The following is a 24,779-nucleotide window of genomic DNA, read 5'->3' on the forward strand; positions in this document are numbered from 1 at the left end:
GGGAGTGGGACACTGCATTGTGCAGCCCATTGGGCCTTTGTGCATAAACACGCGGCTCCAACGAGTGTTCAGACATCAGAGGTAACAAGGACGGGAGAGACAGGAGGCCTTGCTGCTTACAGTAGGGTGGCCATTTACCGTTTACTGTACTTTAGCCAAACCTGCCCAAAAAAAACCTGCACTTTCTCTTCACCCTGCCCGACAGCGTTTTGACATCTTTTTAACTCTCCGTCTTTGAATTGACCTGACTGGGCAGGAGAATATCACCCAAGCCTACTCACAATTCCAAGATTTGTTCACTTATTTCTTTTTTTTTCTTCTTAATGTTTCTCTTTCACTGCACCAAGTATTTTAGTCTCACCTTCAGTCTCATCATACGGAGCATCGCGGTGTTGGTCAATTTCTCTCCCGTTTTCGCAGCGGGGTCTGCTTCGGTTGGACTTTTGGATATTCCGTGACGCCGAATCCAATCGCTTGAATTCCAGGGACTAGGGAAACTGGGGAAAAGGCCAGGTGTCTGGAAGTGAAGTGTCTGCCTTTACAAAACCTCACTGGGGAGGTGGGGGGGGGGGGGGGGGGGGGGGGTTGCTCAGCCCAGTTTTAGCCACTTGCTTTAAAAAAAAAACACCTGTTTGGCGGGCTGCACGTGCGCATGTGTGTTATTCCAACCACTTTAATTCAGAATATTACAATAAGCATATAAATAACGAGGGCCCAGAAATAGAGCAGCTCACAGGCTGCTGGAAATAGCCGAGGCAACAGCAAAGGGAGGGGAAGGGAGGGGAAGGGAGGGGGGGAGGTGGATGGGGGTGGTTTATCTGCTTAGAAAAGGAAGCGCCTCCACGCTGAATCTCAACCAAGCCTGTCATTTGTAGTGGGGGAAAAAAATAATAACAATTGGAAGTCGATGGGAAAGACAATCGCCAAATTGGGGGGGGGGGGGGGTCGATTCGCTTTCTCCCGTTTTCCTCTACTTCCCAAGCGAAACCTCTAACACCACCACCCCCACCCCCACCCCCACCCCCCATCTCACCTGAGAAAGATTTGCTTTGAGAGGTTGAAGCGGATCGCGGACACTTGCACATAGAACGAACGACCTGAAATAGCCCAGACTTGATGAGAGGCGTCATTTCATATACAGTCCGCCGCTTCGATTCGATTTTGAAACTCCTCGGGTCCCTCAAGTCCAGCAGCAGTTCTGTTTTTTTCATCTGAAGCAAAGTTAACATTTCACCTTTCCAAAAGATTTGTTTAAAAAAAAAAAGAATGTGAACTTTTAAACCGTCAACACTGCCCGGAGCCGAAGGGGGGGGGGGTTGGGGGGGGGGGGGGGTGGTGGGATTAGACCCGTTTAAGCATCGAATGTTTCAATAATTACAGAGGGCATCGAAATATTTCCAACTGGCGTGAACATTACACACCAGACCTCTCCCCCCCCCACCCCCAACAAGAGATCCGCATTTGTGGCTGTACATTTCTGTTCGTAACCACATCAGGCAGGCCAAGTGCGTTACAGGTCTAGTTGGGGAAAGTTTTGTGGAGTGAGCGATGTTCATCCTCTCTCTAACTCTCTCTCTCTCTCTCTCTCTCCCAATAATCAGTTTCCGATCAATAACAGCACTCAGCACCAAACACTCGTTCAGTTCAGGACAGCCCTGCTGATTCGCAGAGGCTGTCAGTAAATAGAAATCTCCAATATATGTACTTTGAAAGAAAATGCTTTCGGATGAAACCCGGACAAACGTTTAGTATGGAACAGAGGCAGTGAACGTTTTACTGTATGATCTGCGCATTGAACTGACGTTTCTAAAATGTTTCAGCTGAGAGGTACAATGGGAAATGTTATACTTGATGTGAGCAGGAATCTATTTTATGGACCGTGACTTTTCTTTCAAATCCAGCGAGGCTTCCTCTGGTTGCATTTGTAAATGATCCAGTGTCCGACCTGACAATGAACTAAATTCCAGACAATCTTTGGCACTGCAGCCAAGCAAGTAGACCCAGAGGACAGATCTTAGTATTCCCATACCCCCAGCCGGCCGGGACGTTTCTCTGAGGCAGTTCTTGGTCCAGTTTTGCGGCCGATGTGATGCTGCTCGGCTTTTGGCCGTTTCTCTGCTGGACCGCCGTAAATGTGAGGTGATGGCTGCTTATGATGGGCCTTAAAGGTGAGATTCGGCTAGCTTTTAATACAGGCCCTTAAAGGGGGGGGTTCTGGCATTTTGGAAAGAAAGACCTTAAAGCTGAGGTTCTGGCAGTGTGCAATGGGCTTTTATTAAAGGTGAGGTTCTGGCAGTGTGCAATGGGCTTTTATTAAAGGTGAGGTTCTGGCAGTGTGCAATGGGCTTTTATTAAAGGTGAGGTTCTGGCAGCGTATAAAGAAGGACTTTTACTAAAGTTGAGGTTCTGGCTGACTGCAATGGGCTTTTATTAAAGGTGAGGTTCTGGCAGAGTATAAAGAAGGGCCTTTATTAGAGGTGAGGTTCTGGCAATTTATAATAAAGGGCATTAAAGGTGAGTTTCTAGTTGGTTTTAAAAATGTGTTCGCCGTAAATAACGATCAGTTACTAAATGTCACGTAATCCAATATGAGAATGACCACTGGGCTGCTCACGTTACTGCCAAGGCTAGTGGCATGGTGTAAACTGCACTGCTTTAGCTGTTTGGGGTTTTCTAACTTTCACTCTACAAACAGCCCAGCCGCTTGGTCCAATGCAGAGTCTGACATGTGACGTTACTTCCCAACGCTGAAGAACATGTGGGGAAATGAAATTAGGAATGAGTAAGAATTTATATCCCGCCTCAAGTTGTCACCAATCAACAAAATAACGTTTTTTTTAAAAGAAAAACAAGCGTGCTGGAATAGTTTCAAAGATAGGAACTAAATATTGCAGGGTCTCGTTTGCAATCAGGTGGGATCCATGTGCTTTCTTTCCCTCAGCCCAAAGTTCTCGGTTACCTCCATAGATCGAGAGCGCCGTAGGTAAACTTCATTCTGGGATTTTTTTTTCTCTCTTACAGCCCCTTGTCCTGTGTAGCGCACACGCCTCCTGGCCGGGGTGGGGGTGGGGGGAGGAGGGGGTGGGGTGGGGGAAATGAAGAAAAAAATCCCATCGAGAAGCTGTCTGAATTTCTCTCATGATCTCGTCCCCCCATAAAGTTTTCTTTCAATAGTTATTTACATTTTATTGCAGTCACCTACCCGCTGACGCCAAGCACCTAAGTCAGTCTGAGAACCAATACAGCTTGCCCGAGTTTGAATTCTTGAAAAAAAGTGACCTGAAATTGACGGGCTTAGTGTTGAGAGAAGGACACACCAGTTTTTGTCAGTCAGTTTCACAAGGTGCGTTACTATTACCTGCACGTTTCGGCTTTTTTTTTTCTCTCTTACGCCTGCTTTCTGTAACTAAAACTGTATTAAGATTCCAGCTCTTGTTATGTGATGGTCATTAACCCCCCTTTTTTTAAAAAAAAATGATCATGACACCAACTACACCCACCCCCCCCACCCCCCACCCCCCCACCCCCCCCCCCCCCCCCCCCCCCCCCCCTTAGCTTGAGGTACAAAGTGCCCCCTTCCCCTCCCCTCCCCTCCCATCCAATCGCTTCCTCCCTCTACTCCCATCATGTTGGCTGCTGTTAGACGCTCCCAAGTTCTTAAGTGTCTAGAGGGAAAGGAATAAATCGCGTGTGCATCCCCCCTTCCAGCCCGACTCTCGATCGATGTTGTATTCATAGCGGAACTGATTTACACCCCGGCGCGGTGTCATTACAATTGACTTTGTGTGAGCGTGTGCGTGTGTGTGTGTGTGTGTGTGTGTGCCTCACACTGTGCTCTCTGAACAAGTGCGCTGTTCTTCCCTCTCCCGCAGCCACCCAGTTTAAGATGATGGAGTATGCCTACGATGAAGATTTGGACGAGCTGTGCCCTGTTTGCGGTGATAAAGTATCGGGCTATCACTACGGCCTGCTCACCTGTGAGAGCTGCAAGGTTAGTGGCGCCGGCTTCGGTCCCCCTCCCGCACCTTTTCTGTTGACCGTTCGCGATCCAACGAGGACCAGTGCAGTTATTCCACCAACACCACCCCCCCCCCCCCCACCCCCAACCCCCTCCACCCCGCAATGTTTGATCTATTTTAACACACTTTCAGTCTAATCTCCCTTTCCCCTTTGGCAAGTTTCTGTCCCTCACAGTCGCAGGTGGGAAGTTTGGAGCATTTGCTTCCAGCGTTCTTGCCGCCACTTCTGCACTCATTTCAGAGACGGTGAGGTGGGTGGTGGGGTGGAGTGGAGAGGGGTGGGTGGGGGGGGGGGGGCGGCGTTGGGGGTGGGGGTCAGGGTAACGCCTGGATAAGACCTGGACTTTCCAGCACCTCACCCCATCCCTCTTAACATGTGGGCCACTGGTGAGAGTGAGAATGGCCTACAGATTCCAATCCGGTTCAGCTGGGAGCTGAATTTGAAGGAGACGCTCTCCCCCAACATTTCCATGGGCCGGCATGGGCTTTGAGCGACCCTTTTTTTGATTCTTTTCGCAAGCGGTGACTGTCAGGGACACCCCCCCCCCACCAACGCCAGACCATCTATCCATCGGTTTGACTGTTTGCTGCTGCTATATTGGTCCATTCCTTCCTGACCACAATTTGGGAGTTCGGCACTGCACCTAACAGCTCAATTCCTGGGGCGGATTTTAACACCTCTCACTCAAACATTACTCAGATGTTATCGCCAGCAGTCGGACCCTCCTCAGTAAAGTCCTTTATATTTGATTTGTTTCAATGGCAGGGGGTAGTAGGTGCCTCTTCAGCGAAGGTGGTACTTCCCGAAATGGCGAGGGTTTTATTGAACAAGCCCCCCCACACCCCGAAGGGAAAAGATGCAATTGGTTATGTGCCGGCGTCCCAAATAGTTATCTCACCTTTCTCTCGCCCCCCCTCTCCCTCTCCCTCTCTTTCTTTCTAAGGGTTTCTTCAAACGCACAGTTCAAAACAACAAAAGGTACACGTGTATAGAAAACCAGACCTGTCCGATCGACAAGACACAGCGGAAAAGATGTCCCTACTGCCGCTTTCAGAAATGCCTGAATGTCGGGATGAAGTTGGAAGGTAAGGGGTAACTTTCAGATGCAACCAGAGCATCTCTGCCGCTGGCTCAGTTACTTTAGGAAGGGGGTTGGAGTGATTTAACTTCCCGGGGTCATAGGAGGCTACAATCTAGATCACACGGGAAGGTTTAAATAAAGACGTTCAGGTAAAATGTATGTACAGACATCTAATATGGACACAGTTAGAATTTGATTTCATTCTAAATATTAATAATTGTGTTGAATTGGTTAGAGAGTATTCTTAGCGCCGTAAAAAGACAAGGCTTTCGATCATATTTTACAGAATCTAGTGTGAAGTTAAAATCTAATCATCAGCATTTACAAGGGAGCTGGTTTGTCCGAATTACAGACTGTTTTCGCTTATTGTATTTGCACCAGAACTGGAAATCCGCACAGCGAGCGCTTTCATCCCCCTCTCCCTAAAAAGTCCAGGTGTTTGGATTTACACGAAACTACCATAATCCAGACATTAACTCACAGCTAGCAAGGGGCGGGATGCGCGGCTCCGCTCAAATAAGTGGGTCTAAAAAGAACTAGGAGGGACTTTGTATTCTGTCCGATGTGTCCGATGCATTTGACAGCGGCCACTAAAGTTACCCAGGAACTGAAAATCTATTTAAAAAGCATCTAAAACTGATTTTAATCATATCAGCATATCAGTATGTTATCTGATTTCAAAATATCTAAACTAGATTTGCAAGTTGATAAATCAATGTTCTTACACCACCAATTAGTGATTATATAAAGGGTGACGTCAACGGGAACTTGGAACCAACACATATAATCTTCAGCGTACACACAAATATATATATATATATATATTACTGTGTGAAGGTTCAATATCAGTAGCTGAAGGCAGTACTATTGCTCATTCCAGGACAATTGTTCAGTGGTTCTCAGTTACCATTCTGCAGCTTATCTGGGTCAGAATCCTTTCTAAACTGTGAGGGGGCTGATTGTAGCTTTACCATTTGTCTATTCACATGCTGGCTGTGAATGTCACAGTCCAGTTCCTGTATTATTGTCAATTCATTATCACTCAACCTCATGGCCCAATCTAAGTAATTAAATTGGTCATTTCTAAATTGAGACAATGGGCAGCCCAGTTCATACTGCCATAGCGACAATGGATTCGGGAATATATACAGAATAAATATTTCAACTGGATCTCTGAAAACGGTATTTAATCCTTCTATAACGTAATTGATAAAGTGTACTCGTGTACTTTTGATTTATAATTGATAATAAGTCCAATATCACTATCATATCTAGGCCTCTAGTTCACCGGAATTTTCTAATACGGAAAGCGTTCTGTCCTTTTTAATGACGCTTTCCCTTTTGGTCGCCAATTTTTGCTGCTGACGTCTATTCCTTCAGCTCCCATTCTCCCCTCAAGGCCATGACCCCTTACTGGGGAATGCTCCCATGGCTGACAGACAGCCCCTGCCTCCAGGCACATGGTGCGCCGTTACCTCAAGTGCCCGACCATGGGGCTGAAGCATTTAAAAACAAAATCGTGTTTGATCTTGCCCTACCTGAAATCCAGAATCGTGGACTGCCAGCAGGAACTGCTGAAGAGGCACCGAGAGCAGGAAGCCTAGATCTTCCCTTCCAAGGCTTCCCATTCCTTAATTGCTATCCAAGGGGTATGGAGGCGAATTGGATCATCCCCAGCACCGCTCTGGATCAGATAATCTAGGGATGAACCTGGCTGGCACCTTCCTGATACCGTGATACTTCCATGAAGTGTTAAATCGAGCAGGATGTAGACGCGGGATTTAATGATACGGTGATCTATTCAGTACAGGAGTTGTGAGCCATCAAGGAACTTAGTTGTTTTCATTGGAAAGAGTAGATGGTCAGCTGAGTGACTACCGTTATTGAAGAGTCCAAAAAGACTTATCATCTAAAGAATATGTGAGAATCACAAGTTGCAAGCTCACCAAATGAAAGAAAATCGATTTTGACGGTTAATTTCTGAATATTAGGGCCTATTATTATTTAAGTTATAGCTCTAACCTGTAGTTTGCTGATCAGAATCAGGTATGAATCATCGTTGCACCAAAACGATCAGAAACAGAATTCCATGCGTTTAAATAGACTCTGAAAACAAATGTCAGGACTCTCACTCAAAATTATCCAACATCATTTACCTATCACCTTTCACTTCCATGCGATGTCAGGCACTGTGCCAAACCAAGGTCACTCGAAGTCTTCACATCTTTCCATGTCTTGGCACATCACTGTTTCTCACACCAGGCCATCCCCTTTCATTCTGCATCAATTTAACCATCTTATCCATCCTACCCTAACTGCATCATGGGGTGTCAATGTGTTCATGTCCATTTTCCCTGTTCAGTAAAGGAGTGATAGTTCTGTCAAAGTTTCTAATTTTGCCAAAAAATAAAAAGTGAGAACTTCACAAATTGCCATTCTGCATGATGGGCTGAAGAACATTTTAACCCCGTGTACACCATTTTACATTTCCTAGATCATTATTCTTCATCACACTACATTATATATTAATTTTGCTTGTCCTATATCTTAACACTTTCTCCTTTGGAGAACAGTGTGAAGTATTGGATGGATTCATAGGCTGATTAACACCCTACCAGGGCCACATTATGAACACTCTTTCCATGACCATTTTCAAGTTCTGTAGGAGGGCTTGATCCCAGGGCCTTCTGGGTCAAGGGCAGGAGGGCTACCAACTGAACCACAAGATCACCCTTGATGCTGGTCTATCACACCTTATTCCTACACAATTATGTACATCACTCCCTACAAGTGCATGCTACTCCACCTCACCCATGACCCAATGTCAACTTAAAACTCTACATCTCTCTGCGGTTCTCCACTTCATTCCATATCAATACACATCATTTGACATTCAGTTGACTACATTTAACCCTCAAGTATTTAAGGAATCAAGGGTGAGATTCAGGAACACTGCTGGAGTTATTTGTGGTTGCACTTCATCGTTGTCATCATCATGGTCACTTATATCTCAGCCCCATAAGGATATCACCTGTAAATCTTTGCTTCCAATGCAACACTTTTCATGTATAATTTGGCAACTTATTCATAAATAAATAGAGACAGAAAGATTTGGATTTAAATAGTGCCTTTCACGAACAGAGTACATCCCAAAGTACAGCCAATGAAGTACTTTTGAAGTGTAGTCACTGTTGTGATGTAGGAAACACAGAAGCCAATTTATAAACAGCAAGATCCTACAAACAGCAATGTGATAATGACCAGATGATCTCTTACTGTGATGTTGATTGAGGGGTAAACATTGGCCAGGATGCTGAGGGTAACTCTCCTGCTCGTCTTCAAAATACTGCCACAGGACCTATCTCATCCACCTGAGAGGGAAGATGGGGCTTAGGACTAAAGTTTCATCTGAAAGATGACACTTATGGCAGGCTGGCACTCCCTTTGCACTAAACCGGGGTGTTAGCTTAGACCTTTGTACTCAAAACCTTTCGAAATAATTCTTCTGTAAACATTCAAAACTAATAGATTTAACCAAAAAAACACTTTAGTACTATTTCCAAGGGCTTTGTTTTTCAGAATCTCTACAATCTGAATTATACAAATCTTGTATTATATCACCATACAGGCATATCCCATTACAGGAATTCCACAATTGTAGTCAAATTTTACATTTAGGCTTGCTCACTGCAATATTCCGAGATGTTTTGATGGCAAATATATGTTGAGAACAAATGAACGCTATTATAGGCACATAAATGAAAGCACTTGACCAGACTTCATGAAGCCAAGGATGTTTTCCCAAGAGTACTCACAATTAGTTACTGGTCTGCATTCTACCATGTATGTTTGAACCTCTAATTGTCAAAATTTCTTATAATGGATACACAAGGCTTGTAATAAATTTTTAATGTGGCACTAATCTCTAAGATAAAATGCTCCAATTGTAACCTCAAGTATAAGCCACAGCAGTCTTAACATGTCATATAGCTGTCAGAGGTTCCTGTTTTTCTTTAGTCACCAATAGTTAAAACTGGCTCAGTGAGAATATTTCAGTAGCTGTTAGATGTGCTCAGTGGTGACAGACACTACTGTGACAGAGACCATTAAAACGAATCCCAAGGCATCTGCTGCATTGGATTTGTTTTAATTATTTTTTAATTCCTGAGATATTAGAAGATATTGCAATGACATCGGGGCTCTCAATGAGCTTGTTTTATTTTCACATGGGAAATACTATAATGGGGCTTTACTAATATATGGCTACTGTATAGCACCATTCAAGCAGAAGGAAGAAGAAAAGGAGGAGGCAGAACACAAGTACAAATAGTTAAAGGAACTGTAAATAGAGATTAAATATTTTCTGCCTCTAATGACAAGATTGGTGCAGTGATTTAGAAAACAGTACGTTGAACCTGAAACAAATTAAAAAGTTTGAAAGTAACACTTGATTAAGGAAATTTCAGAAGAACGCAATCACTGTAAAAACTCTTTATTTAATAGGATCTTTTCATCATATAAGCAGCATTTGAATGCATGTAATGTAAGGGTAATCCCTTTTTTTCAGATAGATACTGTAGTTTTTGTAATCTATGAAAGAATATTCTGAAAAATTAGATTACTTTCTAAAGAAGAGGCCTCTGACACTAACAGGGCTTGTTACAGAGCCTTGTCATACTAAGAACCTGTTCTTCATTTATTTGCGCAGCATACATCAATATTTCCTTGTGTTGATTTTTCCCTTACTGCCGTTATTGAACATGAAGGTTGTTTGCCCCGTAAAGATTATTCAGTCAATTCAGAGCAGAACTGTACAGTGATATTTTAGTACATGTAAATCCCTAAAGTACAGTCACATGTGTGACTGCGGGTCTGAAAATGCTTGCTTCTGTCACATGAATGTAAACTGACCTGAAGCACAAGCTTGTGGACACATTTTCTGTGGAATAAAGATTTCTATTTCAACATGAAATAACAATCGGTATGTAAAGTATAATGGTAAGATCCACATAACTGCCAGTAGGTATTAATTTCACATGCTTCATATTTTTTTTGGAGATGCACAAAACATAAACACCTACAATAAAAGTACAATACTGCAGGTACTGGAGATCTGAAATAAAAACAGAAAGTGCTGGAAAAACCCAGCAGGACTGGCAGCACAGTGGAGGGAAAAACAGAGTTAACGTTTCGAGCCTGTATGACTCTTCTTTGGAACTGAACCGAAGAAGAATCTTACAGCCTCGAAACGTTAACTCTGTTTCTCTCTCCACAGATGCTGCCAGACCTGCTGAGTATTTAGCACTTTCTGTTCTTAATAAAAACTTTTACAAATTATCTGGAACTAATTTGGCCTTGAGTGCACAATATTTATTTCCTTATTCTTTCATTCATTATTTTAGGGAAGTAATGTTTGAGAAACAAATCAAAATAACGTGAATTTTATAGAATGAATATACATGTTCTTGTTTGTGTATCACTTAAAGTACTGATTTTTAATAATGTATGTATTCCACAGCTGTAAGAGCTGATCGCATGCGTGGAGGTCGAAACAAGTTTGGGCCAATGTACAAGAGGGACAGGGCTCTGAAACAGCAGAAGAAAGCTCTGATACGAGCAAATGGACTTAAACTAGAAGCCATGACTCAGGTGATGCAGACAATGCCAACAGACCTGACGATATCTTCTGCTATCCAAAACATCCATTCAGCCTCCAAAGGCCTACCTCTAAACCATCCTGCCTTGCCACCAACAGACTATGACCGAAGCCCATTTGTAACATCTCCAATTAGCATGGCAATGCCAACACATGGCAGTCTGCAAGGCTATCAGACCTATAGTCCTTATCCAAGTCGTACTATCAAGTCAGAATATCCTGACCCCTATACTAGCTCCCCAGAATCTCTAATGGGCTATTCTTACATGGACACCTATCCGACCAGCTCTCCATCTAGTATCCCACATCTTATAGTGGAACTCTTGAAGTGTGAACCAGATGAACCCCAGGTCCAGGGCAAGATCCTGGCCTACCTACAGCAAGAACAGGCCAGCAGGGGAAAACATGAAAAGCTCAACAATTTTGGGCTTATGTGTAAGATGGCAGATCAGACCCTTTTCTCCATTGTTGAGTGGGCTCGAAGCAGCATATTCTTCAGAGAACTTAAGGTATGATTCTAATATTTTATTACAAAGTTATTGAGAGAAATGTTGTGCCTTAATGGCTGAAGATTGATGCTCCATTAATCTATTATCTATTTGACATTTTAAAAGAGCTGGCTACTTAAAGGCACATTTTCAATACAATGGGGTAGACTTTCATCTGTATCACCTGGGTGAGAATTATTGCCCAGTTGAAGAGTAAGGGAGGAAAAACAGGAGGGGAAGAGACACACGCTGATTACAAAAACTACTTGATTCTCCTTCCATTGGCAGAATCCATCGTAGGTATGCAGTTTCCCATCCCAATTTCCCCTCTGGCATTCCACCCAGCGCAATACTTTATATCTAGGTGGTACAGATGGAAATCTACCCAAGTGCACGTTTCAGATTTAGAATCTATCCTGATCTGAATGGCACAGGGTTAACTTATCATATCCTCCTCAAACCTGCAGTGATAATTTGCCATTCTGGGATTTGTATCATCATATGATGCAAGCACAATCAGATGTATTTTGAACCCTGAGCTAATTTCAGCTACATATCAGGCATAAATCTAAATCAGTGTTCCTTAGTTTGTATTTGCATCTACCTTTTCACTAAGATCATCAAAGAGAGGAATATTTATCGCTGTGCATTTTAAATCTTATTTTCTGTCAGATTTAGATCATATCAGAAGTGGATTTTGCTTAAGGTTACTATTTAGAATTCAGGTGGTCAAACTGCACAAGTGGAATTAGAGCCAATGCATCTGTATTTTGTTTTTAAAATAATGGACAAAGATTTGATGCAAATGTAAGATGTTTCAAAATTAAGTCGTGCATTTGGGGAAAAAAACCTGCCTGAAATATATTTTGTAGGTAACTTATCATGATAGTTTTCAACTGCAGAACTCTGAAAAATTCATCGTTCTGGCCATTTTATGTTATACATGTCATTCATGACTAGAGAATTTTTTTTGACTTTGAAGTTCAATGATTTCTTTTTATCGCTGAGCTGTGCTCAAAAACTGACATTTCACTGCCTTCAGACTTTTTTATACAAAATTGTCCAATAGTACATGGGAAATTTAGTCTGCGGGTGGTAAATGTTGAATTTAGCATGTCATGAAGTTATGATCATTCACTCGATTCATTGCCCATGACTCAAAGCTAACTACAAAAGGAATATTATCTGGTTAGCAACAAAAGGTTGATGGTTGAGTTTTCAGACCAAGGTTGCAGCATTAAACAGCTGTCATGAATGACCAGGTTTAGTGAAAAACTTGGTTGCAAATCCTTTTCAAATCAGAGTATACACAAACCTTGTTTGTATATGTATATACTCCTTATGTACAAGTTAATGATTGTGACTTTCTGACTACCCTCTAACACAAACATAATGGGGGTAGTTTTTGACTCTGTGTTATAATAAAATGGGATGATGAGTTGAGAACTCATTTTGCATCACCTCCAAAGTCTATTTCAGTTGACTTCAAAGGAAAATGGGTTGTTGATTCACTATCAGCCATTTAACATGACAGCATAGAGTCCAGATCTATCCTAATGTGTTTAAAAACAGTGCACATAAGGAGTCTGTATCAGCAGGTATTGCATTTGTTCTTGTAATCGAGGGAAGAACTCTAGTAATTTCTGTCAGCACCAGATTTAAGTCCTTTTATATTTTCTTATTTGGCAATGAGAGGAATTTTTAAAATGTTCTCTCCCATTAAACAGATCTCTCCTAAAGGTGTTAGTCACAGCTCAGTGGGTAGATTTCTTGCCTCATGAGTGGACCATGTTTTGAAGTCCCATGCCAGGGACCTGAGGGCAAATGTGAGGTTGACACTTTAGTGCATCGCTGAAGGAGTGCTACACTGTTGGAGGTTTCATCTTAAGGATGAGATATTAAACTGAGGCCCTATTGGCTCCCTCAGGTGGATGTAAAATAACCTTTATCCCTAATGAAACTCGACTCCAGCTATTAGAATTCTTGACAATTGGGGATAGTATTAGCCTTGAGTCTGAACCCAGAGGCCTCATATACCCACCGATGCAGTTCCTGATTTAGATATAAAACAGGTCTCATACCACCAGATACAGGAAAATTGCAGTGGTAGAGAATCTGTCAATTGCTTTGTCAGCCCACTGGAACATCACCTCTCACTTACCTAAACCAATATATCATCATTTTGCAGTGAAGGAAATTGTGAATGGAAGAGCATTCAAAGCAACCAGGACTTCAATTATCTTTCCCAACCAATTTTAAAAAATTGAATGATGATCCACATGAAAGCCTAGCAAAAATAGACAATTTGGGGAAAAATCTTTTCGGGGAGGCCAGCTCTTAGTCCTTCCCCAGCCCATAATACACATGCCAGTATACCAAGGAATTTGGAGTTATTTGGGTCTATTTTGGTTTACATCAATTTAGCAGTGGGCAAGGTAACTGTTCTACCTGCCCCATGGTCTAATCAGCTGTCGAGGTCGGTCATCATTTAAATGGGACAGGCGAGCTGCCAACGCTAAATGTGCTGCCATAGAAAGCTCACCATTCGGGAGGGCAGGAGATCAGACTGGGCACAAACTCACAGTACATTAAGGCTGAACAGAGGGAGTGGAAAGAGGGCAGCAGATTTATGTGGCAGAACTAATGAAAATCCTTAAGGCTTAAAAGTTCCAAAAACGAATGGAAGAAAAGTGATTTGCAGACCCACTCCAGTTTTATCCAACTGAAGCTTAAGTGGTGCTGCAAATGTCTTCCAACCTGTGCTGCCCACAGTTTGTAGGTGGGTTGAGGAAACAACGATAGCAGTGTAGATTGGCACCTAAATTGCTTCAGAGTCAAACCTTGATTTTAGCATGTGAATGAGGCTTCTGCCTGTTTGTGGCAAGAGTGCTGAATTGTCTAAATTGACAATAAAAACAGGACATGCTGGAAATAATCAGCAGGTCAGGCAGCATCGTTGGAGAGAGAAACATTTCTGTAGGATAACCTGATGAAAGATGCTGCCTGATTTGCTGAGCATTTCCAGCATTTTTGGATTTATGTCAGATTTCCAGCATCTGCAGTATTTTGCTTTTGCATTAGTGCCTAAATTGCTAAATCCACCAGTAAGGTTGACAATTTGTTTTTATGTTTTTCTTCTGCCTCTTCCATTTTATACCTAAAGATGGACAATTCCATACCAAAAATCAGCCTCATCACTTCCCCCTTCCTCACTTCTGATTACTAGATCATTCATTTGGATGACTAGATAAGTCTGATGGACAGTCATTTAGCAAGCAAAGTATAAGTATCCGTGTATTTGGAATAGCATCAATGCCAAAATCTCTCTCCTGTCATGCATCCTTTCAAATATCAACCAGTAACTGTCTCCAGCCCACTAAAGAAAATAACTCACAGTTTACCAATTATGTTATCTATGCACAGAGCCTAAATAACCTGGCAAAGGATCATCAACACCAAATTCTATAATTGAGATTTTCCCACATTGCCATGTTTTGGTGTAGTTGATTCAAGAGTTAATTCTGTTTAAACGATGCAAAATTGAAAATATGGTGCCACAGAACATAGTTTTGAACACAACCAGAAATCTTTTGCTGCTTGCAGTGGAGAAAATACGAGGCTAGTCCTGCCTCAGTATTATTGTGAAATAAAGTCTGAGTTAATATTCCAGTATTCTTCTAAATTAGTTACATGGGGACCTCTTACAATCTGCCTCTTTCTGGTCCCAATGAATTGTTCCTCTTAAGATGTCCCTACTATGACCAGTTCAAAGGAAGATCAGAATATTAATTCAGACCTGGTTTCACAATGGCAACTGGGTTATGTGTGCTCAGGATTGCTTTCTCTGTTTAAATCCCCGTGCACCTTACAGTATGTGGTTTTAAAGCTAGACAATAGGTTGTTGTTTGTTTCCCATTCCTTCTGCTCCAGCATTGGAGGCCAAACCTTTAGCTACCAAAATAATATTTCAAGATCTGTTACTCCTCTCTCCAACTTCAAAAAATGTTCATACAAGCATTTCTCTTCAACCTCAGTCTGCCACCTTAAACTTCTTTGGGGAGATTGTGACTGTGATAATATAAAACTGGTGATAGTGAGTCAGCAGTATGTTTACCATCACTCACCACTTTTATTTCCATTGGCTTTGATGAAAATAAAAATCGGGAGTAATTGCCATTTCACTATCTTACACTATCCCACAAAGTCAAAATCAACTCCCTTGTCTTTTCTACGATGTTCAGAGGCATAATTCAACAGGCTGAACACTTGATAAGTATAAACTGCTGTAATGGATACATTCTGGTCCTGTTGGCTTGTTCCTGTTCAGAGGTCTCCATGGTAAGCAGGCCAGAAGAATGCTAGAATAATAACTGAAACTTTGTTTCACCATTAAAATGAAACATAAAAATCTTGCTTCTTTCCTTTCTCCAAACCAAAAGTGTTGTTCATCCTGGTGACCATCTGTTTTCAGTAAGGACAGTTGTACTCTAGCCATTGTTACTTTCAATGTGGAAGCCAAAGCGGTGTCAATCAGCTCAAGTGACATAAGAGGCATTCACTTTCTGCCCTCATATGAACTGTTTTGGACAACTGTTGCTTTAATGTTGCTTCCTGTTTTGATGCAAGTACGTGCTCTGAGGTCTCTGACTGGTGTGACACCAGAACGATACAGTGTGTACATTCTATGCAACGGAGTATTAATAGATGGGAATTGGCAATGAAAAGTGTCACGTTTATTAAAATTGTAACAAGCCTTTGATACTTTGTTCATTTAACACCATCAGTGATATGAGGTTTGAAACTTTGTTACTGGCCCCAATTCCTGCTTCCCTGGTCACTACCAGGCATCCCTAGCCCAATTTCTTAACCCAGTTTAAGACCGAACAAGTGGAATAACTGAACACTCCAGCAGATTGGTGCAGCATTAAGTCAAAACACTATTGTTATGGACTTTTTAAAAATCAATTTAATGAAGATCTGTTGAAAATAAAGAGCAAAGCAACAATGACTGGTGGAAAAGCAGAGCTGACCATAAGTGGAATGCACTGTATTCTTAAAATACAGCTGGTGACTCTATTTGCTTTCATTACCTTGTCGTACTCAATTGGAAGGAACTGTTATCAGCTGCAAATCCAATAAATTTCAACTGATTTATTTTTCACAATGTAGTTTTGGTTAACAAATGGCTAAGTGGCATGCTGCCAAAGGACAACACTTTGCTGTAGTAACATGCTGTGTCTTGGGGTAGTGGGATAGAGCAAGTTCCTGACCTCTGCCAGTCATTGGAAGGAGCTGCTAAGTGGAGGCTGAGTGTATTGCACAGAAGGCAGCAGTGAGGTAGGGGGAGGGAAATTAAATACAATGACAATTCTTACACACTTCCTCGTGGCTACCTTGTGCATGGTATTGGCAGAGGCTCGGACACATGCTGCTTTGTCCATCAGTTCATTCAAAGCTACAGTGATTGACTTGAATATAACAAAACAACTGCAGTAAAGATGGTTCTCTCTAGCACTGTTTTGGTTAGTGAGTGATCTATACAGACTTAGATACTTAAAGGCTGACTGTTTGCATCCTTTTCAGTTTCTCTTACTCTTACTTCTGAGCCTTTGTGGATAGAAGGCTTGTTCCAGCATTTCAGCATGCAATCAAGGCTGGAAATCAGTTTAGAAATGCTGTGTTGTTTGACATGCCACTGAGATCAGATGATAAGTCAAGGTCCTGTCTGCTTGTTCAGGTGAATATGAAAGATCCAGTGACATGGCAAGAACAGAAGCAGAGAGTTGTCCATGTGTATTGGCCAACACACCTCCCTTAACCAGCAGCATCAAAACCATATTAACTGATCATTCAGCTCATGTTTGTGAGATCTTGCTGCATAGAAATTGGCCTCTGTTTTTTAAGTCTAGCTTCTTTCACAGTATTTGGTCTATAATGTTAATTGGAGGCTAACAGCTAAATAGCAATTATTGCCTTGCTTACCTCCTACAGAATGCTGTTAGTGCAAAATTACTGAAATGTCCACCTCATGGGATTGCGAAAAAATCCATGCTTGAAAAAGGGCTGTATGATTCCAGCCTTTTCACTTTCTCTTGACATAATTTATTTTGTGTTTTAAGTCAAATGGTTCAGTCATGCAGCATGTTGAAGCACCTCATGTAGCACGACATATAGCACATTACCTATCTTGGCTGTGCTGGAATGGGCAAGTGCCAGATACTAGCAAATGGTTTTCTTGCAGACAAGGAGATGGAGATTGCAGACCACCCTAAGCTACTCTGAGACATCTTTGAATGGCCAGTTGCAAAGCTAGAACAAAAAAGGGCTGTTGGCAAGGCACTGACATCACTAACATCTCAGCTATTGTCAATGCTTGGCAAGAGTAGAACAAGATATAGAAAGAACATATTTCTTACCATCAATTAAATAGACAGCTTGACCTGAGGACTATAAAGGGTGGGAAATATTGAATCTTTAGTTATATATTAATTGAGCTAGAAGCAGTTTAAATAATATCACTGCTAGCATTTATTGGTAAATCACAATTTCATTTCAAAAGTTAAACATTTAGAAAATGTAAAGTAAAACAATTTTATATGAATATATTCAGAGTATACCTGCATGAAACATTGGGCAGGATTTTGGTCTGGATATGGGGTTAGGAACAGAGCTAGGCAGTTTGCAATGTGGACTGTAATGTCAGGATCACTTGCCAGCATCATTATGCCCCAAACTCCCTCAAACCCCCAGGTGGGTAACCAATTGAGGTAGTTAAAAGGCCAATTGGGGCCATTGATCAGAGAACTGCCTTGCTGCATCCATGATCACAGATCAACCTGTGAAGGTGAAACTCATTTATTATGGTAGTCTGGCAGCATTGGCCATTGTTTACTGAGTTTTTAAAAGTGCTGAAAGGACATCTCAAGATGGAGGAGCCCTCTCTCTCCGTTACCTGCAATTGGGGGGGTGGGGTGGTGCTGCAGCTCCTTCCATATTGGAGAGCCAATAGGAAGCTCACTACCTTCCACAGCCTACCTGTCATCCTTCATTGGTTGGTGAGCACAGCATCTTGCCACAAATTGGCCAATCCAGGCAAAAATCAATGTTGGGTGATTGCTGCCACCACAGTGCAGGGGTGGGAGCCACATTTGACCCTCAACTTCAGAATCCCGACCCAAAATTCAAAATGCTGCCCATTGAGGGGGAAACAATGGCAATGTATGATTATGGATTTACAAGTGAGGTTAGTTTAATCCCCAACATCTATTCCCCACTACTAACATCTTTTGAAGCTCTCACCTCTTTCCTTGTACCCTGATTTCCAACGAGTGTGAGGAACTCATGGACTTCAGTTGGTGCACAGCAAACTCCTGCAAACAGAATTGTGATAAATGACCAGATAATCTGTTTTACTGATACTGATTGAAGGATAAGTATTGGCCAGGATACCAGGGTTAACTCCTCTATTCTTCCACAAAATCGTGCCATGCAAACTTTTATATCCAACTGAGAGGGCTGACTGTGCCTTGATTTAATGTCTCATCTGCAAGATGGCTTCTCTCACAATGCAACACTCCCTCAATACTACACTAGAGTGTCAGCCTAGATTGATGCCAGAGAGCGGGATGTGAACCCACATGACGTTCCGACATAGAGGCAGGCAAGAGTGATACCATCTAAGTCCTAACTGACACAAAATCCTAAAAGAACAATGCCAGTTTCTGCATGCAAGCTGATGACACCCAACTGTACTTCACCAGCACTTCTCTCTACCCCTCCACTATCTCTGCATTGTCAGACAACTTGTTATTCCCTCCCTAAAGCTCTCCACTTTTTTATTGCTCCCTCCTGCTTCACATGCTCCTTAAAACCTACCTCTTTGATCAAGGTTTTGATCATCTGTCCCAATGCCTCCTATGTGGCTCTGTTAAATTTTGTTTCATTGCAAGCCTGTGAAGCACCTTGGGGTGTTTCACTATGATAAATGCACTATATAATGTTGTTGTCATCTGACATCTGGTTCTGGGTGAACTGCAATTTCCCCTGATTAAACATTGGGAAGATTGAAGCCATCATCCTCTACCCTACCACAAATTCCATTCTCTCACCACCAATTCTGTACCCCTCACTGACCACTGTTTCATGCAGTTCCTCAGCATCCTATTTGATGCTGAGTTTAGCTTCCAACCCTGAATCCTCTTCATCATAAAGTCCATCTACTTCTGCCTCCTTAACAGCACCCATCTCCGCTAGTGCTTCAGCTGATTGGCTGTTGAAACTCTCATCCTCCTCTAGACTCAGCTATTCCAATGCCCTCCTTGCCAACCTCCTGTTTACCACCCTTCAAAAATCTCAACTCATCCAAAACTCCATTACTCATATTCTAATCTGCACCAAGTCCCCTCTTCCCATTGTCCCTGTGTTCGCTGACCTGCACTGGCTTCCAATCCAGCAGCATTGTATGAGAGGGGACATGGTGACAAGAGCAGATGCAGGACTACATTTGTTCTGATAACAGTAGCGTTCAATAGAAAACAGGAACAATTTCAGAGAATGACCTGTGCCATCCCCTGTTGCTCAAGTAAAGACATAATTTTGTTGCTCAAAAAATGCATTTAAATTGGTTTATGAGGTAGGAGTGTGGGCAACAAATTTAACATTGGGCCCACTCTTTCCAAATGCTATAAATCCTCCAGTGTGTGCAAGGAAGTCGGTGGATAGATTTTATATTAAAATAGTGTAGCATTTTGACACATTTGACTTTTAAGTCAAGTGTTGGTGTAGTGCAGCATGCCAAAGTACTGCAGTTGATCTCTTACATTCTTATAGCACAGGTTAAAAGGTTTTTATATTTAACTTCCCAGTCATCAATAGGTTCATTGTTGCTCACAATCAGGCCTGCCTCTCTTAAAATAAATGATACAGTTACAGTTTTAAAAATCCTTCCAATATTTTGGTTCTATATTAACTTTGTTAACTCAAATCATATCTGTGGTATTTCCAAACTTAAATTTTTAATAATTACAATATAACGGCCCTAAAGTTTTTCTCTTTTTGTCTGGCAAGCTGTTGAAAATACAAGGTGATAATATCACAGCAAGGGAAACCAGGCATCTGGGACCCGAGTGAAGAGGGCAAGCAATTGTGCATTTTGTTAACCAATGCAATTGGTGGATTATAAAATTAACCGCACATGGACTGTGAAGGAAGTGTAAATTAAATTAATTCAATGTCAAAACAGATACAGAAATAGAAATAAAGGAAGGGAAAGATTGGATTAAGAAAGGTGAGATAAAGAGAAAGACAAAATAATTTTTTTTAGTTTTACGCTTTTTAACTCTCCAAGAATAATTAAAACCTGAAGAAATGAGACACCGCACTTATAATAGTTAATTTTCACTGATAGCTTGGTTGACAGACAGTAATTAACACTTATCATGTGGTTAAAATGTTACTTTGACTGAAATGGATGAGACTTAACCTTCTGTGGTGAGGTTAGTTCATATCTACACTGCAAATGCAGTAACTTGATGCTATACAATGCAATTCAATAGTGATGCAGACAGTGAGATGCTGTTTACACAAATAGCAGTTTCTCAGACAACAACTTTCAATTCCTGCAACTATTCAGATATCTGCTCTCACCTGAAGTTGCTGTACCATTTGTGTATAATTAATACCAATGGCCATTAGTGTAAGCATTATTTTGCCAGCAAGTTGTGACCCATTATTAAATTTACCCTGTATTTTGTGCACTCATTACTTGGGAATAACAGTGTCTGCAACTGGACATATCTACCACTAGGGAGAGCTTCAAAAGCTCCAGAAGTAGCAGATCGCCCACACCACAGCATCGCTAATGTCCCGCTTAAGGAAAGCTCACTTTGTCTTGACCTTTCACTGGCAAAGCCACAAGAGATCCACAGGATGTTAAAGATTGTTTTTCAATCTCTCTACTGATATTAAACTGTGACAACTTCATTGGTAAACCACATAGTTCATGTTATTCTTACACAGCTCAATAGATTAGCTTGAAAGCTGCAATACTTTACACGTCCTGACATTGCAGGGGAGATTTTTCTGGGTCCATGCCTGATAAGGTTGCCAAGTGTGATTAACTGTATTCCTGGGGGTTTCATCAGAGTACATGCCCCCACTCTCCAGCCATTTGTTGGCCAGCACATCCATCCTTGTGACATACTGCTTTCCTACACCAATAGGAAAGCTAAAAGACTGATTACCCCAGTTCGATGTTGCTTGACTGTCAACCAAACAGACTTATCCCCCATTTTCACCAGTTTCATACCTGGTAAAGAGAAATGTTCAAAGAACATGATAAAAAAACCCATCTTGGTCATTTCCTCCAGGGTTTGCACACAGCAATGTACTGGAGATTGATTTTCAATTTGTGGTGACTCCAGGCCAACCTTGGAGGGTTGGCAACCCTCTGACAATTCAGGAAAATTTCACCTTGTAATAGCTTCCAACATGTTGGGAATCTAGGCTAGTGACATATCCATGTCTCAACTAAATCATGGATAAGCTATTTATTTCTTCCAGTTGAACATCAGGGAAATATAGTCATGTCTTGTGGCCTCACCACTTTAATGTCAGAGGCACATAAACCTTAAACTTTCTTAAATCTTAAACCCTAAGCAGTCTATGTCCAAATGCAACAAGACCTGGACAATATCCAGGCTTGCAATTGATAAGTGACAAGTAACATTTGCATCACACAAGTGCCAGGCATTGACCATCTCCAACAAGAGAGAATCCAACCATCTCCTCTTGACATTCAATGGCATTACCTGCACCAAATCATCCACTATTAACATCCTGCAGGTTACCATTGACCAGAAACTGAACTGGACTAGCCAATAAATACTGTAGCTATTAGAGCAGGTCAGAGGCTAGGAATTCTGTGGAGAGTAACTCACTTCCTGATTCTTCAAAGACTGTCCACCATCTACAAGGCACAAGTCAGACGTGTGATGGAATACTCTCCACTTGCCTGGATGAATGCAGCTCCCACAACACTCAAGAAGCTTGACACCATCCACAAACATTCACTCCCTTCACCATCAATGCACAGTAGCAGCAGTGTGTACCATCTACAAGATGCACTGCAGGAATTCACCAAGGCTCCTTAGACAGCACCTTCCAAACCCACAACCACTACCATCTAGAAGGACGAGGGCAGCAGACACATGGGAACACCACCACCTGGAAGTTCCCCTCCAAGCTACTCACCATCCTGACTTGGAAATATATTGCTGTTCCTTCACAGGCTGGGTCAAAATCCTGGAATTCCAACTCCTTCCCTAACAGCACTTGTGGGTGTTCCTACACCATATGGGTTGCAGTGGTTCAAGAAGGCAGCTCACCATCACCTTCTCAAGGGCAACTAGGGATGGGAAATAAATGCTGGGCCCAGCCAGCGAAGCCCACATCCCGTGAATGAACCAAAAAAAAATTCTGCAGCTGACTTCTCAAAGCTTTCCATATCTTAGTTTCCCTCCCTAGCTTTAAAAGCCTTTCTGCAAGCACCCCCCCCCCCTCCCCCCCCATTTGATCGCATTGGAGACCCAGCCTCCGATCGCCCCTCTTTCCCCCCGTGAAACACGTCGAGACATTTTTTTTCTGTACTGAGGGCGCAATTTAATTGCAAGTTGTGGTTACTTCAGTTTGGTTTGGCAATTTCAAACTGCAGGATTAGACCTTCTAACAGAAGCTGTCCTGGGTTTACAGGAAGGAGGAGCTACATCCCACTTACCAATTGCATCTACGGATTTAGGCCAATGTTTTCTTTAATCTTTGCTGTGCGCGGCTTGTTTGTTGCACCGCGCTGTCCCTTTAAAATCGCTGCGCAGTCGCGGACGCACACATCTTAAAGGGAGCAGCCCTGTTTGTCGCCTGCACAGTGTTCGGATTGCTGCTTCTAAAAGTTTAAAGAGGACTTTGGTCTGGGTGAGACCTTGCAACAACAAAAAAAATGTACCTTTTTAGAGCAAGTGAAATCTTGAATTGCTGAAACACCCCAGACATTGCTAAATAAAATTGAAAACTCGTACGTAAAGGAGCATAAAATATTTTTTTTTAAAGAGATTCTAGCTGGTAGTGATTTGGCCAAAGCTGCCCTGCATGCTGATCGCTCCCTGAACTGCGTGAGTTTGTGGGAGAGTGATTGAAGCTGTTCCATCCCCTGGGTACAAAGAAACAAAGTAGAAATTGGCCGTGCGGCCAGTCTTTGCCTGTTACACCCAACTGTACTGGTTACATCTTATCCCTGGCAGTTCCCATTGATTTCTCATCAATTCTTCTAACCGGAATTCCAGATACACCACTTACCACAATCAGTGTAATACTATACAAACAAATAAAGAATTTATAACGTCCCTGCAACGGCAGCTCCCTTACTTTATCCAATTGTCTTTTTTTGCGTGTCTTTGTTTTCTTCCCCCCTGCTGTTGCAATGTAACTATCCTTGTGGTACCATGTTTGGTCGCGATTGATGTAATTGGAGTCACTTGCTTTCCTCTAATGGGCTGGTGGTTTCTGCAGTCCTCTACCCATACTGGAAGGACAGTTGGTGAAGCCATGTTTAAAATTCAGCATTGGATTCTTCAAAGTGCCCAAGTTCCGAGGCCTTTCTATGGAGTAAACAGTTCCGGTGGCAGCAGGGTTACTGGCCAGAGGACACAGATTGAAAGCAATTGACACGAGAATCTGAGGGGAAATGAGGAAACATCTTTTTGTGCGGCCAGTGGTTCTGTTCTGGAAAGCAGATAAACTTCAATAGGGAAATGGATAAATGAGGGGGGGAAATGGCACGGCAGGAGAGTGGAGCCAATTGGATAGCTCTTTCGAAGGGCCGGGATATTACAATGGGCCGAATGACCTCCTTTTGAGCTGTGTGATTTTATGAAGTTTAAAAGCCCGTCAGCTCACTTGATAATCTTCAGCTTTACTGGGATTGTTTTCATCACAGAATTCTGTACTATTCTACAGAATTTCTATTCTACACATCGCTTTTGTTTAAAGATATAAGTGCTTGATTCAGAGATTTAGCACACTTTGTTTTCTTTTCACATATAGTAAATGTTTACCCTCACTCGAGTTTATTGCTGCTCAGGAAAGTCAGTCTCTTTCACACATTTCTTCCCCGCTGCACGCTAAATAAGGGGAGAGCGCTCGGAAAGGATCCTTCCCCTCTCCTCCACAGTGACCACTCACCTCTCCAACTGTGGCCTTACACAAGAAGTGGAGAGAGATATTGTAAATTATTACAATCACCACCGCCCCCGCCCCCCCAACCCTCCTGGCAAGAGCTGGGCCGTTTTCAACTGATGGGCTGTTCTCGCCTGCAATCGATCCCTCCCCATTTGAAAACACCCGCTCTTCCCAGAACACCAGAGTAACACTATATTCCCAGCACCGATGTTTCTGATTGAATTGTAGATGGTTCCTCTGGCGTTTGGAGAGATCTTTACCTTTCCGTTACAGCCACTTGATTTGCAGGGGTGGTGGTTTTGAT

General features: G+C 42.3%; 1 protein-coding gene across 3 annotated transcripts in view; it reads left to right on the forward strand.

Moving 5' to 3' along the window:
- The window catches only part of nr5a2 (nuclear receptor subfamily 5, group A, member 2), a 189,565-nt gene that overhangs the window by 2,493 nt on the left and 162,293 nt on the right, over window positions 1-24,779 (forward strand). The window contains exons 3-6 of one of the 3 annotated variants that reach the window (XM_041208469.1): window positions 3,195-3,343; window positions 3,873-3,991; window positions 4,964-5,105; window positions 10,620-11,266. In XM_041208469.1, the coding sequence (XP_041064403.1) occupies window positions 3,887-3,991; window positions 4,964-5,105; window positions 10,620-11,266 (894 nt within the window). In that variant the 5' untranslated portion in view covers window positions 3,195-3,343; window positions 3,873-3,886. Of the gene's footprint in view, window positions 1-3,194; window positions 3,344-3,872; window positions 3,992-4,963; window positions 5,106-10,619; window positions 11,267-24,779 lie in introns of those variants that run through there. The other 2 variants (XM_041208467.1, XM_041208468.1) reach the window with 2 other exon arrangements.

The sequence above is a fragment of the Carcharodon carcharias genome, chromosome 16 (assembly GCF_017639515.1).
Source record: "Carcharodon carcharias isolate sCarCar2 chromosome 16, sCarCar2.pri, whole genome shotgun sequence".
Classification (NCBI taxonomy): domain Eukaryota; kingdom Metazoa; phylum Chordata; class Chondrichthyes; order Lamniformes; family Lamnidae; genus Carcharodon; species Carcharodon carcharias.